General features: G+C 43.5%; 1 protein-coding gene across 1 annotated transcript; it reads right to left on the bottom strand.

Moving 5' to 3' along the window:
• Positions 1 to 5883: 5883 nt before the first annotated feature.
• Positions 5884 to 7303, bottom strand: LOC121623195 (apelin receptor B-like). Its single transcript, XM_041960394.1, has one exon. The coding sequence runs from the start codon at positions 7233 to 7235 to the stop codon at positions 6150 to 6152; it is 1086 nt and encodes a 361-aa protein (XP_041816328.1). The 5' UTR covers positions 7236 to 7303; the 3' UTR covers positions 5884 to 6149.
• Positions 7304 to 15464: the final 8161 nt, after the last annotated feature.

A 15464-nucleotide genomic window follows, 5' to 3' on the forward strand; every position in this document is an offset into this window, starting at 1 on the left:
TCGGCGGAATCCGGTCCTTCTTCGTGATAACTCCGAAGCAAACAGCATCTTGTACATCAAAGTTCCGGGCTCAGAAAGGTTCCGGCGTTGCCACTAGGTGTCAGCATACACTACTTTCCCAAACAAGCCTTTAGTTGATGTGTTACATATCAATTTGAGTGACTCGGAAGATAGATAGCTTGATAGCTAGCTAGCTAGCTAGCTAGCTAGATACTTTATTGATCTCCAAAGAGAAATTTGCAATTAGCAGCACACTGTAGCAAGACAGGATGCCATAAAATGCATCTTGTATGTATGCATTGATGTTTTTCATACTTTCAGGACTCTATTGCAATCTTCCAGATGGTTAATTGCTCAGTATTCATGAGCTCTCCCTGCTCTCTTCGGGTTTCTGTGCCTTGGCCTCCTTTCAACACGCCACCTGTTAGGAAGATGACGTCATCTTGTGGTTAAACTTTTCTTGTTCCTTAAATTGTGACTCGAGTGACTGAAAGTAATATGATCTCGTACATTTAATTTAAATTTCTAGTTTATAACATTTCTTCTTAAAATACCTAAATGAAGAAAAAGGCTTGAGGGATGAAGAATGAAGACTTATTTCAAGAATGCTTGTTCTCAGTCCTTTAACTCGTGAGCAGCAGAGAGTTATTTTACTGAAGCTGATTAGGATTTTTCCTGTGGTGTTGCATCAACTGTTACAGCTGTTATGACTGAAAATGTTTTTCTTTTCACAAAGAATCTTTTTTAAAAGCTCCACTTGAATGTAGAGAAGATTACAGGTCATTTTTGCTAAGAAATTCACTGAGGGATTTTTCAGTAAAGTCTGCACAGCCCATTTAAGATCTCGCAGGTGGGTTGTGACTTAGACTCTGAAAAATGGTAATGGAGATACAGAGTTTGATTTTTCTGGAACTGCATATACATGGCTGCCTACACTTACTAATATTCCTATTTCCTATATGTAAAACTTTTATGGCCAATATTCTGACTGTTACAGCTACCATGAGTGAAAATTTGAAAGTTTTGAAAACTGAAGAATTTTTATTCCAAAGGACAATTTAAATTTGGGGAAATTGAGGAGATTAAAGGGAATCATTTTCTACTGAGGTTACAATCTTCATTTGGTCTTTTGCGCCACAATCCACAGAGCAAACACATCCACATGATGCACACATAATTAAATCACACACACATAATACATGGCCACAGAGAGAGACAGTCTGTGTGTGTGTGTGTGTGTGTGTGTGTGTGTGTGTGTGTGTGTGTGTGTGTGTGTGTATGTGTGTGTGTGTGCGTGCGTGTGTGTGTGGCTGCAGATTGTTGTTACAGGGACCCTCAAGAGGCATCTTAAATAACAGAGGACAGTTGAGAACATGTTTGCATCATTAGCACAACCTTAAATGATCAATTTAACATTATCACGTGCACCGCATATGAAACCTATTAAAACTGCAGCACACAGCATCTGTGGATGTTGTTCTTGCGTAATTTCTTGTTTGCACGTGCAGCTATCTTTACCTGTGATGCTTAAATCAGCGCAGCTGAGCCTCTGAACTGGCTCTGTCCTGCTGCAGATGACAGGGCGTCCATTTAGGCCAGAGGGAGGGAAAGATGCACAATGGAGAGGATAGAGGAGGGAATGAAGGGACACTTTGTGCCCTGTCAAGACGACGATCTTCTCTGAGAGACACATAACCCAAGATCCGGAGTCACCCAAAGCTTGGACACTTCCGCTCTTTTTTGCTGTCGGAAACGACGTGTCTTCACTGAGGATGAATGCCTTTGAAATGTCTGACTTGTCAGGAGAGTCGGAGCGAGAGCAGAAAGTGAGGGAGAAAGAGACATCTGATTTGTCACCTCAGGTGTTTAAGTCACATGTTTCCCACTATGCATGTTTAAGCTCCTTTGTTCTGTAGCTCTTCTATGTCACACACTCTCAGAGAAGAGAACTCTTATCCAAAGTAGAAGAGTGTCTGAAGCAAGCACCCTTGTCCTCCAGGACCTCAGGAGGAGCATGCATCTCTACAAAGGGCCCTAAAAGCATAAATGTTTCTGAAAGACAGGATATCCACGGTCAGGAACACCTACCTTGCCCACCCTTTGCCTTTCCTGCCTGGCCTGCTGACTCCTATCCTGTCTGTGAGGTCTGTCGTCCTCCTGAGACGATGCAAGGAGGAGGGCTGCAGGAGCAGGCGGCAGGAACTTGAGGGCCCTCCAAGACGCTCTGGGGGTCAGCATCTCATCCTACCACGCAATGGTCAGACCTGAGTTTAAGGTCCGGTCTGCTGGCTGTGCTGCTCAGCCTCCATTGTTAGGACGCAGGAGAAATGTGTGCACACTTCCTCTGTCTTTTTTCTGCATGACCAAGTTTATTAGGTTCTGATTTATGACAGCTAGACATGTGCTGCTGACACGCAGTATGTATGGCTGCAAGCCCAATTTAAAACAACACAAAGGCACAGGCTATTTATCACTCATTGAAACAACAATAAAGAGTGCAGGCATCCCTATAGAAACTCTGCTGTCTTACCTTTGCCTTAGTTTCTATTGATTTACAATACATTACATGGTGAACAAAGACTATCCAGTCCAGTGGAGATTTGGGGTTTGACCTTTTCACAGTCTGCATTGTGCTTTGTTTGTAGATCCCCTCCAAAACCAGAGAGGACTTATGGTTTCATGCCTCTCTATCTAGAAAGTATCATCAAAAGTATCCTCAAAAGTAAAAGTACTTATAAAATGGTTTTACGATTATAAATGAATTTTTGGATGGATATTATTGCTGGATTTTGCTGCTCTAGATGTTTACGTTTGTGGTAATTTTAACTAACTCATATACTGTTGAGCAGTCTACATCTGCATCATATTATATCAGATCATCATACATTTGTTCCGTGAGAACAACATTTCATTAAGCGCAGAAAAACAGCCTGTTTTGTACAGCACTCGAGTAAATGAACTTTCTTATAGTATCAATGCTATGCAAAACAATTAAACAAAACAATGTGCACAGCTTACTGTTACACAAAAAGACTCCTGTGAGTGCTTTATTACTATATATTATATAATTCAATTGTCATTACCGATGCATTTATGTGCAAGAATCCGCTTAATGTTGCAGCTGGATGAGTCTGGGCAACTTTTACTTTATAAACTGATAATATGTTTTGTTTGTAAAATTTGTAAAGTAGCAGCAAATGTCAAATGCATGCAGTGGAAAGAAAAGAGGAGCAGTTTAGGACATGAAAATACAAAAGAAATGAACAAGAAAACGTATGTTTTGCAGAATTAATGTTCTTGTTATTAAGATCAATCTACAGACTTAGTTTCATTAGGATATTTTTACAGGTAGAAAATACTGTGAACTGACTCTTAACCTCGTGTCTGGGGACAGTGGAAAAAATAAGGACCTTTTAAACACTGTGTATATTATGTAAATATTTGGTTTAAAGTAGAGCAGACTGATGTTGTTAGAAGTGAATAAAATGACAGGTTGTCGACAGGATACTGACAGTGATATAATTAGTGGAATGAGATCGTTATCTGTTGTTATTTTATGGAGCTTTGATTTTTGTTTTCAGACAACACTGCTGCTCGTCTTTGTACAGACTACTGCTTCCTTACAGGTGCAGAAATTACCAACACAATAATGTTTCAGTCACGTTATAAATCCAGAAAACAATGTGATTTATTTAAGCATTTGACTAAAGGAAAGTATAAGGATAATTTTTGCTTGTGCATGTTCTTACATAGAAAACTGTTCTATATGTTTGTCATTTCTTAGAGAGGGAGAAAGAAGACTGTTTATACCCTCGTGATTCCCCGCGGCAGGCCTGGTTCCAACAGAGACACACTTCATTTTCGCACTCTGTTATTACAGAGGAATGAAAACATTTGTGTAATCATTTCTGAACAGTCATCTCAGACAAACACCCAGCCTGTAGAGGATCAAAGGGCACAAATGCCCCTTTTCTCTCGCAGCACTTTGCTTCTAGCTCTGGCAAAGTTCACGCCATGAAACAGGATCACATTAGCTTCATAAAACTTGAAAACCGCTGAAAACAATCTATCCGGATTATCTTTCACAGCGGGCTTTGACTTTGATGCTGACAGGTGGAGGATAATGTGACAAGTCGTCTTGTAAAAAATAGCTGCTGCATGGAATTGAAATATGTACTGTATGCTGTTTCACCTATAAAACCTGTTGTTGTGCAGGCTCTCCAGTGCACCGGTTTTCTCCCAGTGTGTTATTCATTCACTGCTAACCTCTGTCCCAGCGTCATTCCTCAGATTTTGCAGAATGCAACCAGTCTTGAGGAAATTCTCTGTCTTCTGCATGCAGGTTTTCAAGGCTAAATTCAGAGATGTGTTTAACGCAGATTTTGTTTGCATCTCTGTGTTTGTGTCTCGGCTCAGATGAGATTAAGAGGAGCTGAGACGGTGATGAAGGAGACAGAGTGAACGGTGCTGCAGCTGTTGGGCTTCTTTCAAATTTCACCTGTCTGAAATTAAAGGCATAGATGACTTTTTCCTTCTATGAGGAGTTAAGCATTTGTCCATAAATGGCACACTGTTGTGAACTGTAAATGTAGATGATTTAGACTAAGCCATTCTCCATCACAGGCATTACACAGGAGCAGATAGTCGACCTCCAATACGAATCAGTGAGCAAGGATTAGTCCAATCCCTCTGTCTCCTTCTGTTGCTGATTATAGCCTGTAAAAAGCTCATTACAGCCAAAATGGTTAATCGTTGAATTCTAATTTAAAGCTCAACAACCTGTTGTGGCATTTGTGTGCCAAAAACAACACATTCAAATATCATGTGATTAATCAGAAAGACTAATCTAAATACTCTTTTAGGTGCATTTTGAGATGTATTGGCCCAGCGGAAAGAATCCTGGAGTTGTGGTAATTAACCGTCAGAAGACTTTAACATCTCTGGAACAAAGCCAAATGTCCTGTGGCTGATCCAATTTAGCAACTTTTGTACTCGCTGATTGTTTGCGTGACCGAATTGTAACAGGAGAAGAAACAAACGCACTTGAAGAGGGAAACAGAAGTCGAACGTGCATTTCCTGCAGACATATGCTTTGATTTCGGCCCTGTGAAACACAATAGGAGGGAGACTGCCTCCCCTCAGCAATGCAGCAACAGGAAGACCCACATTCACTGGATGAGAGAAAATACATTCCAGCAAGACCTAACAAGCTATCACAAGTAACAGAGTGAGACCAGAGAGAGACTGTTTTTTTTAAAAGCACCTTTTTTTATTACAAATCATAAACATCATTTCAAAATAACGTGTATTCACAAAATGCTTTCATGTATTTATCAGGAGCAAATTCATTGTCATTCTGACAACACACACACACACGCACACACACGCACACACCCACACACACACACACACACACACCAGCAGACTGTCAAAGCAGTCACCTTTTAATTGGGCACTCCACCAGCCTGAAAACATTTGTCAGCTGCCATCTGTCTGTCTGCCTGGGACTCCCACCCTCCCCACCCACTATCTCCGTCTCCCCTTACAACACTCTTATCAGACTCCAAAACCCACACCTCTTTCTGACTGGCACACCCATACTACACACACACACAACACTGCTGGCTGTGATGCAAATACTACAGACTGAGCTGGAGAGCAGGATAGTCTGGCAGAAATCACACCTCAAGTGCTTACAAATGAAAACGAGTACAGCGGGGGCAAATGCATGAGGAATACACTTCATTGGGACTTGAGAACAGAGTTCAAAGCTCAGTATTTTGCATAAAGTCCACCAGAGAACTAAAAGAAGCATGAAGTCTTTTTAAAATACATTCCACTTTTTCCAACCCCCCCCCCCCCCAAAAAAAAAACCCCCCCAAAACCTCGGGTTCATGCTTGGCCCCTTGTATTAAGAAGTTCATTTTTGCTGCCCTGCTACTGAAAGTGAGGCTTGAGTGTGGTCAGACCCCAAAACCACGAGCCGGACTGGCGTCTTCAGTGGTCCACAGAGTTGGAGAGGAGCAAAGGTGGCACCCTGTGACTGCCCATCAGCGGGAAAGCACCCAGCGCTGTTAAGATTTGATTTACCTGCATTGTTCTGCATTGTTCACCTCTTTCCCAGCATGCATCTGGGCCCTCAGCTGTCGTCACACCTTCGTGGCCAGAGACTGAGCCTCTGTCTTCTGAGAGGACAGGGAGCTGGCGGGGCTTGCATGCAATGACTTCTTCAGGTTGAGCAGGCACAGACACTGGGATCTGAAGCGTAGGTCGAAGAAGGCGTAGAGGAAGGGGTTGAGGCAGCTGTTGACGTATGCCAGGCAGGTGGCGTACGGGTGGGCCAGCAGCAGGAAGCGAAGGAAGGCACAGGTGTCTGGAAACAGGTCCAGGTAGGAGAGGGCGTCAGCACTCTTCACGATGTGGAAGGGCATCCAGCAGGCGGCAAACACCACCACCAGCGTGGTGATGATCTTCAGCAGCCTCCTCTTACGCTGGTCCTCTTTGCGCAGAGTGTTGAAGTGGCGTGTGACGGTGCAGCCAATGAAGCCATAGCACACCATCATCGCCAAGAAAGGTAGGAGAAAGCCCAGGACTGAGGAGGAGATGCTGAGACCAGCGATCCACAGATTCTCTTGCTTTTGTTGGCTCTTGTTGGTCAACACCAGGCTGAAGTCCATGGCGCAGGATGTGCGGTTGCTGGTTGGATCATATTTGGTGGTGCGGAAAATCAGAGTCGGGGCGGCCAGGAGACCAGACAGCAGCCAGATGGCTGTCAGGCAGGCTTGCGTGTGGCCGCGGGTGCGCAGCTGGGTGCTGGACAGCGAGTGGACGATGGCCAGGTAGCGGTCGAAGCTCATGCAGGTGAGGCAGAAGACGCTGGCGTACATGTTGAGCAGGACCACGTAACTGCTGATCTTACAGAGGGCCACTCCAAAGGGCCAGTGGTAGCCCATGGCTGTGTAAACGGCCCACAGAGGCAGAGTGACCACAAAGGTGAGGTCGGCCAGGGCCAGGTTGCCGATGTAGACGTCAGCAGCTCGCCTCTTACCCTGGGCTCTCCACACGGTGAAGATGACAACCCCATTTCCAGACAGGCCGAGGATGAAAATAAGCATGTACAGCACCGGGATGACGGAGTATGACGGCGTCCACTCGGAGTAGTCACACATGCTGGAGTTTTCTGTATCCTCGTAGTCATAGTACTCATAAGGACCCTCAGTTGGCTCCATCTCCATTCTCTTCTCTCTGTTTTTTTTTAAGAAAAAGACAAAAACTGTGGTTCGGAATCGTCCACAGTTACTGTCAGCACTGTGAAGTCTGTTGCTGCGTGTGAAATCACCACCCTTATATACCCCCCAGACTTGTGCCCTCCCAGGATTCCCCCTCCTCCCCTCCCACTGCCCTCCTCCTCTCTGCTGTGAAGAACATGCTCTTTCACTACGTACACACCCACCTTTCTCTCCATTCATTTGATTCGTACCTCACTGCATAATGTGTAGTGGAGTCACTTTAATACATGTACTATGGGTTGAAACTCCAGTACTTTATGTTTCAGGATATCCCTTCTATTTCCTCACTTGCACAAAGTACGAGCAACAGGAATTTATCTCTATAGGGGCTAAATAAAGCTCTGTCCAACCAATAACATGATTCATAATCATTTTTGTTTTCTTACTTGTCACAGATACGATCACAACACTTTTTTCTCTTTAGGGAATGAAAGTGAATTAGACATGTTTGGATTGTAGCCCAAGAGTCAAGTCTGGGCATGACAAGTTTCATGAAGTACTCAATTTTAATATCAATTGAGAGTCCTTCTGGCCCCGGAGCTCTCTGCTGAAATGCTAATAGGCTGCACTATTTACATTTCTCTCTGTGATTTTTTCATGTCTGTACATGCTCAAACAAGCAGGACCACAAACTAAAAAGAAAATAAAGATTAGTTTAGCTTTGATGAACTGCAGGTAAGACAAATAAAACTCTGACCTCAGACCTTCAATTCAAAATATACAATAATACCACATGTAGAAACATGTCTAATAGCCTGAAGGGCTAAATTGTATTTACAATCTATAAAATTTATAAGACAATATAATTTAAAGATTTAAAGGGGCATTTAGATGAGACAGATTTTTAAATCAAACTCTGCATTTTTATTTTAAGTTTTGTTTATTTAAGAAGAAAAATAAATGATTATCCTAATTGACAGCATGCATTTAGGTATCACTGCTCACAGAAACGTGTCTAGTAAACAACTAAACTGATAAATGACAGCCAGTATGATACAGAATAAAATGATTGGGTAACATATTACATATAACATATTGATTGAAGTAGAACTAAACACCCCAAGTCAGTACAAACACTGCTTTAAGTCCCAAAACTTTATTTAAAATTCTACTAGAGATCCGGAAGTTTCCAGACATACCAATCACTAAACACTGAATTTTGGGGAGATTTGTATTAAATGATGCAGAAGACGTCTAGAATATTTCTATATGATTGAATGATGCAACCATAGAAACGTGAAGCACTGCTTAAACATTGTGTATATGTAGTTTAATGAAGAGTTGTAACAAGTTGATACAGAATATATGTGTTATACTGTTGTGTTTTTTCAGTTTTAAAGCTACTTCCTCTGTCTTTTTCTTCTTCTTCAGTATCTCTTGGCGAGTTTTTTGGTCCAGGTGGGACGGCTCAGTCTTCTGTCTTCTCCGTCTCTCAGCAGAGCGGCAGCAGTGGCGCCGGGGCATCGACCTTTAGACACAACTACTGTATCACTCAACAATGTTTTCCTCCACTGATCCCTTACTCCACCCCTCCATCTCTGTCTCCTCCCCCCTCCCCCCTCCCCCACCCCCCTCCCCACTCATCTCTGCCTTCCTCCGATTATGAAGATGAGGGTCGATTCCCGTCTCCTCTGCTTTTACCATCATTGACTCTCCGACAACTGTTTGTTGTTGCCAAGATGCTGTGATGCGAGCTTGTGGCGTTTGATAATCAAACTGACGCGATTGTGTTTGTGCGCCTCCTCCTGAACTCTCTCGCTCTGCTTGATTGTCCGGCTCTTTGTCCGTCCGGCAGCACAGGAAAACAGCAGAGTGAAGTGAATCAAAGCCAGCTTCCTATCTGTGCTCTGTGCTCAGACTGAGGTCTGTTTATAGCCGCGTTCGCTGACAGGGATGTGAATATACCGCTAAATAAAACATCAGGCCTTGATGAACACCCCACCCACTCACTTTCCCCAAAATCCCCGTTCTGGAGCAGTTTTACAAAGACGGGATAAAAACACAACATAAGAAATTATGTCTGCTGATGGAGATAAATTGTGGATCTGATGTGATGTTGAGACCATGCAGCATGACAAATATCCCGTTTCTTCTTATTTTCAATCATTAGGAGTGACGAGTTCCAACTGGACTGACCTGCGGAGCATCCATCGTTTCAGTCAACATACCAGGGGCGCTGCTTCCACAGCACTCAGCTTGTGTTTTCCCCCTTAATTGCCCACCTGTGTCTCAAATCGATTGTTGTTGTTGTTGGCGCTGTCCTCTCATGTGTGGCCTCGTGCTGTAAACCACACACCGTGAGGGCAGCAAGACATTCCTCCCGTTTGCGCTCTTGCTTCACCGCACTGAGGCATTTCATCCACCCGTCAGCCTTCATCCATCAGTGATGAGTTGGTAACTGACAGCATATCCGGGGGACGTAGCAAAGGACGAGCACTCGCCTCTCAAAACATACACAAAGGCAGCGAGACACACAAACACACACACTGACAGTGACGGTGTGTCTGCAGAGCGTCCCTTTGATCTCCTAATGTGACCTTGCATGTTTATGAGCGTCTTTTTGGTGATACTTGCAGCACCAAAAGAGCGTGAGGTGTGTGTTCTTGTTGTTTGGGAGTGTGTGTGAGGGTTTGGTGGGGGTCCGACAGTTGTTTGATGTGTGTGTTAAGCTGTCACAGACCACATGCACGGGCCCCCCTACGCTGAGACAGCTGGTTCCTGCCAGGCTTTAACTTGTGACTGACTCTGAGTCAGATTTTTCCAGCTCTTCTGAAAATTCACGATATCACACGTCTGACCTGATTGCAGCTTGACAGTCCTGATGACAAACAGACCCTCAGGCAAACACTGAGTCATAAGCGCCATGCAGCACCAATCACATCAACAGTCTCATCTGCACTTTTAATTATCGGAGCGCTGTCAAAGCCAACACTTCCAGCACGGCTGGAGAGCTTGAACATTTGGACGTCGTTACTGCCTGATCCACATGGCTGTTCTGCCTTTGCTCTTTTCAAGCTAAGAGCCTGAGGTGATTGACACCAGCCTGTTAGACAGAAAGGCCACAAGGATGGGAGATGTTTACACCTTTTCTTACTCACTAATGTGGCTTCAGCTCGAGTTTCACAGCTGTTTGCATGGATAAAACAGTTCTTAACCAGTCTGTGAAGTGTCTGACTGTACCTGCATCCTTCACTCCATTTGGCAGAATCTTGGATTATACTGTGACTGCTGGTGAGTTGTGGCAGATCAGACTGTGTGAGAAAAATGTGCGAGTGTCCTGGAGCTGGTGCATACAAGAGGACCGGGTATGACCAAAAAGAACAGATGAACAGAACAGAATACAACACAACAGAAGATCATTGACATTTCATTGGTGACGTAATTGGCCCAACAACAGCCTAAAGGGCCATTAAGTCCAAAGACAGCCCCTCTTTCTCCTACCAGGGATGTGCAGATGCAGTTACATAATGGCAAAAGTTGAGCCTGGTTCAACTGCTGGACAGCCTGCTTGAGCTGCCATGTTGCCACCTCTATTTTTTTGCACACGGCTCAATTCAGGGTGTCTGGGTTGATGGATCCATGCCAGATTTAATGAAGCATAATTGTGCCATGTTAACTAATTTGATTTCAAGCCCAAACCGGCACCTCCTCGCCCCAGAAACACAGCCAGTTCTAGCAGATCTATCAGATCTGTTCTCCGGTGCCGAAGCACATGAAGTGCGCTGACATTCAGTGGAAACTGGCCCAAATCTGAATGCGCTGGGACACCACCATGCCGATGGTCATGAGAGCTGAATCTGATGCTACTTATTGATTACTCTCCTCTAAAATCATAGATTGTCCACTTCTCCTGTTCAGGGTCATGTAGGGTACCGGTCCTACTCACAGCATTACTATCACTCTTCCGACAGACCATCTGAAAAGTCGGGAACCAGCCACGGTGCGGTCTCCTTGCTGACTTTGTATCTATATGAAAACAGTGCACTGTTTTGACCCCACACAGCACACATGCACAGAGTTCACAAGATGTTTTCATCACCTCACAGCCCCTGTGACCCCCACTGCACCGCAGTCTCTGAAGCAGCTGAGCAGCTGTGGACTACCGATTTCTGCTTTCCGTTTGTGTGCCAGTCGGCCGGGGGACTCTGTTGATATAAATCATCTTGCTTTCAACGTGTTGATGTCTTCTCAGCCAGCAGCAGCTGAGCAGAAATATTTATCAAACACAAATGCGAGGACAGAAGAGGGAAATCCCGCGCGGACTACACGAAACGGGTATAAATAGCTCAAACTTGCACTCGGGGTCAACCGTTCGAAAAAGGTGGAGCGCCTCCTCGTCTCTTACGCACGGAGAGTTTAAATCAGAGCGAACAAAAGGGAGAGGTTCATCTATCATTTATAGAAGCAACGAGGTAGCTGCAAGTCATGCCAACTGTGGGCTGCTAACACAAACAAAGAGTTAGGATGGGTGTGTATTTCCCTGTTAGTAAATGTTAGCATGCTAACACAATAAACCAAGACGGTGGACGAGGAAAACAACATAGCTGCTAAACATCAACATGTTAGCATTCATCATCATCGTGAGCAGATTAGCATGCTGGTGTTAGCATTTAGCTTAAACCACTGGTGTACAGTCTCACGCAGCTGCTAGCACAGCTGAAGACTTTGTTAATATAAGCGCGCGGGTTTCAGGTCAGACGTCATCATGTGGGAGACTTGACTGATTTGCTTTTGTGATACTGACATTAAATGCAACACCCTAAAACGCAATGTGAGAATTAAGTTAGTTACGAAGCAATATCTAACTAAAGTTTGCTAACGTTAGCCACAATAAGCTACTGGCCTTTCGAGACCAAGTAGCTCCAAAACCCAACAGGGTACTACATTGAACAGTGGTGCATTTTTGGAGCATCCACTCATCACTCTTTGGTTGGCTGAGCACTGTTGGAGTGGATTTCTATTGTGTAATAGAGGCCGAGCACCCCCTCACGTGTGGATTCCAGCCTAAATGTCTATGGTCTGCGTCAGAGACAGAGCCTCTACAGTTCAACTCATATTTAAACAACACAAATAGCAACTTGACGTTTAGCCTTGAATTTTCCACTTCCTTGACCTTCAGATCTTTAAAGATGACAACAAGAGATTTACAAACTTCCATATTCAGGACAGACAGTTTCCGTCTTGTTTGGTTGACGGGTAACACACCGTTTGCTCAGTTTCAGACACTCAGAGGGATATAAACACAAGACTTTATCCACAGCTTACAATAAAGCGAAAAGTCTTACTGGAGAACAGTTAATGCTTCAAAAACAATGCTCAGATTAAGTTCACTTTGTGACACCTATGCAACACTGAGGTAATACGACTAATACCAACTACTTTACTGACATAACATCAGGTCGTAAGTACATCGTAACGTCATTTATTAATTGCAATACCATTTTTTATATTGGGAGAACAAACTGTAAACTGAAGGCAAGACTGACCGAACATAACCGTGCTGTAACAACTTCATTGGCTCTTACAGTTGCTTTATTGCGTGCGCTGAATTTTAGAGCGTTATCTCAAACCTACCCAGAAAATGCTTGAAAACACAAAATTTAAATGCGCCAATCCAAACTGCTCGTGAGGAACAGAGATAAAGCGAGAGCCTCCCTGCTGTCTCAACACCAGACAGCTGCAATTAAAAGTGCACCCGCGTCCCCCTCTTCCTGTGGGGGACGTCCAGCAGGCCAGAAACTTTCCTCTGCTGCACCCAGACTGATATTATTCACAAAATCGTGTGAAACAGCGATGGGTCAGAGAACAGGAGGCGGTCTAAAAGCTGTGTGAATTATTCTGAAAGCGCTGCAGGATTTACAAAGCTTTTAAGTCTTTTATCCTTCACATGTAACATGAACTGTTTCACAGATTTTTTTATGGCTGTCCGAACTTCACAGAGTTTTGAAACGCAAGCCTCCGGTTTTGCTTCAAGGTTGCGAGATGTACACACACGCGCGCACGCACACGTGCACAAAACACACTCCACGATCCTACAAGCTCGCACACTAATGTAACACCCATGACTCCACTGGATGCAATACAATAAGCTATTGTAACCTCAAACCAGAGGTCTTGACGCCCATATGCTTTTGTCATTAGTCTCAATTATAACAGGCTATGAGGTCACTCGCTGATGTGTGTTAACACATACATCCCTTACTCTCTCTCTCTCTCTCTCTCTCTCACACACACACACACACACAATGCAACGGCAAAAATTAGGTTCTGGTAATTTTGTTGCAGTCTAATCTGCTCTCTAATGTTTTTTTTTAAAGCTTTATTATTGGAAATTTGAGGTTATTTCAATTTGGTTCTTATTTCTATTAGTTATGGTAACATACTCAGTTTTATTTATTTGGAGGTAGCAATTAAAACAATTGCAAAGGCTAATCAGTCAGTAATAACCCTTTATTGAACAGTCAAACTCTGCATGCACAACTACAACAAACACAGCAGATTAAAGCTGAATCAGGAAGTTAGCTTGTGTCAGTCTGTGATGCATGTTTCTCACAAATAGTTTCTGTAATAAATTCATTTTTCTCTTTGTTTCCTCTTCAAAAAAGGTTAAACTTGAGGGTTTGTTTAAAACCTGTATGATCATGTGACTGCTTGCATTTGCAGGTCTCAGCTATTACCTTGGTGAGCACACACCTGTTATTAAAGGTATCAACACTGGCCAAAATCATGAAAATAAGATGCAAGTTGTTAGAACCTAAATGATCCTTGCCTAATTTTTGCTGGAAACTGTTATCATTGGCTGCTCGGGCTTCTCCTGCTCACTATCAAGCAGGCCCAGGTTTATCAGGGCCACAGCAGGACTCTCTTTCTCTCTCTCATACACACACATACACACATGCACACACACAAACACACACATTCACAACACCGCCCCTCCCCCCAGTGTATCCTCTCTGAGCCACTGGCTTCCTTGATGGGGAAAGAGGGGACTAGATGGACGGGAAGAGCAGAGACAGTGGGGATGTGACACAACAATGGCAGGAAGTGACTTCAGATCAATACAGATTAGTGCAAAACACTGAGAAGCAGCCAGCCAACAAACATCCCCACTGAAGAGATAAACATGTAACACAAACAGACACACAAATATTTTGCAAGGCCCCAAAGCCTGGTAAGAAGGCTGCTTCACTCAGTGAGTTGTAGGACTTTTTTTCTACTTTTTGTAGAATGTGATTTACAATTTAATTATGTTAAACATTAAACATGCACTGGGTAAATACCCTCAATTACTGTAATCATAGGTTCATACACAAAGGATTGCTGCTGTGGTTATTTTGAAAAGTGATGGAGCACTGGCTGATAATATATCATGATTTGACAGCTTCAGCAGCAACAACTGACAAGGCCGTCGATCCAGTTCAACAACATGCCGAACAATGTAACACTCTGCCAAAGTGAATTAGGATGCTGTAAAAACATGCTCAGTGAAACACAGGGACAAATCTTAAAACCTACTAAATAAAAGCAAGTTGTTTTTGCAGGAAGTTGAAAGAGTCAACAGTGGGTGCAGTTGTATGGGGGGTTCAGCAGTTCAGAGGTCACGACAAGGTCCCTAAAACAGAAAACCTGATAGGTCTGGAGGTTGTTTCATGTGTAACCAGGAGCCTGCCGGACTTCAAACATCCTGAAATCAAGTGGAAAGAAGCAGAATAATTGGAAGATCTGACCTTCACACCAAAGTACAGAGACTTAGACAAATTAAAGTTTGTCCAGGTGCCTTCAAATGAGAGGACAGACTTCTATATGTTACTTTGCATAGAAACAGGATTGTAACTTTGCACCGTCTTAAAACTGCAGAAGGCAAAAGTTCTACACACAAACCACCGAGCACTGCACATAATTTCACTGCATCTGTGCTTCATCTTTTCTTTCGCATTATGTATATTTTAAATAAAGGACACTCAATGCCCTTAATACCTCTGTGAAATTTTCCTATCATATACTTACTGGGCTAATTCAAGGACATTTTATAGGAACAATAGCTTGGCTGTAGATCTACACAGTGTGCAGTATAAATCAGTTTTATGATGATTCATACGACATTGCCTGGGACTTTGCAGTGAGGGAGATCAGGGGGATCCCCGGCAAGAAGCAAACAGGTGTGCGTTATCATTT

Source organism: Chelmon rostratus, chromosome 19 (genome assembly GCF_017976325.1).
Source record: "Chelmon rostratus isolate fCheRos1 chromosome 19, fCheRos1.pri, whole genome shotgun sequence".
In the NCBI taxonomy this organism is placed as follows: domain Eukaryota; kingdom Metazoa; phylum Chordata; class Actinopteri; order Chaetodontiformes; family Chaetodontidae; genus Chelmon; species Chelmon rostratus.

Excerpts from the sequence above, each read along its gene's own strand:
- LOC121623195 (XM_041960394.1), bottom strand. The coding sequence starts at position 7,235 with ATGGAGATGGAGCCAACTGAGGGTCCTTATGAGTACTATGACTACGAG.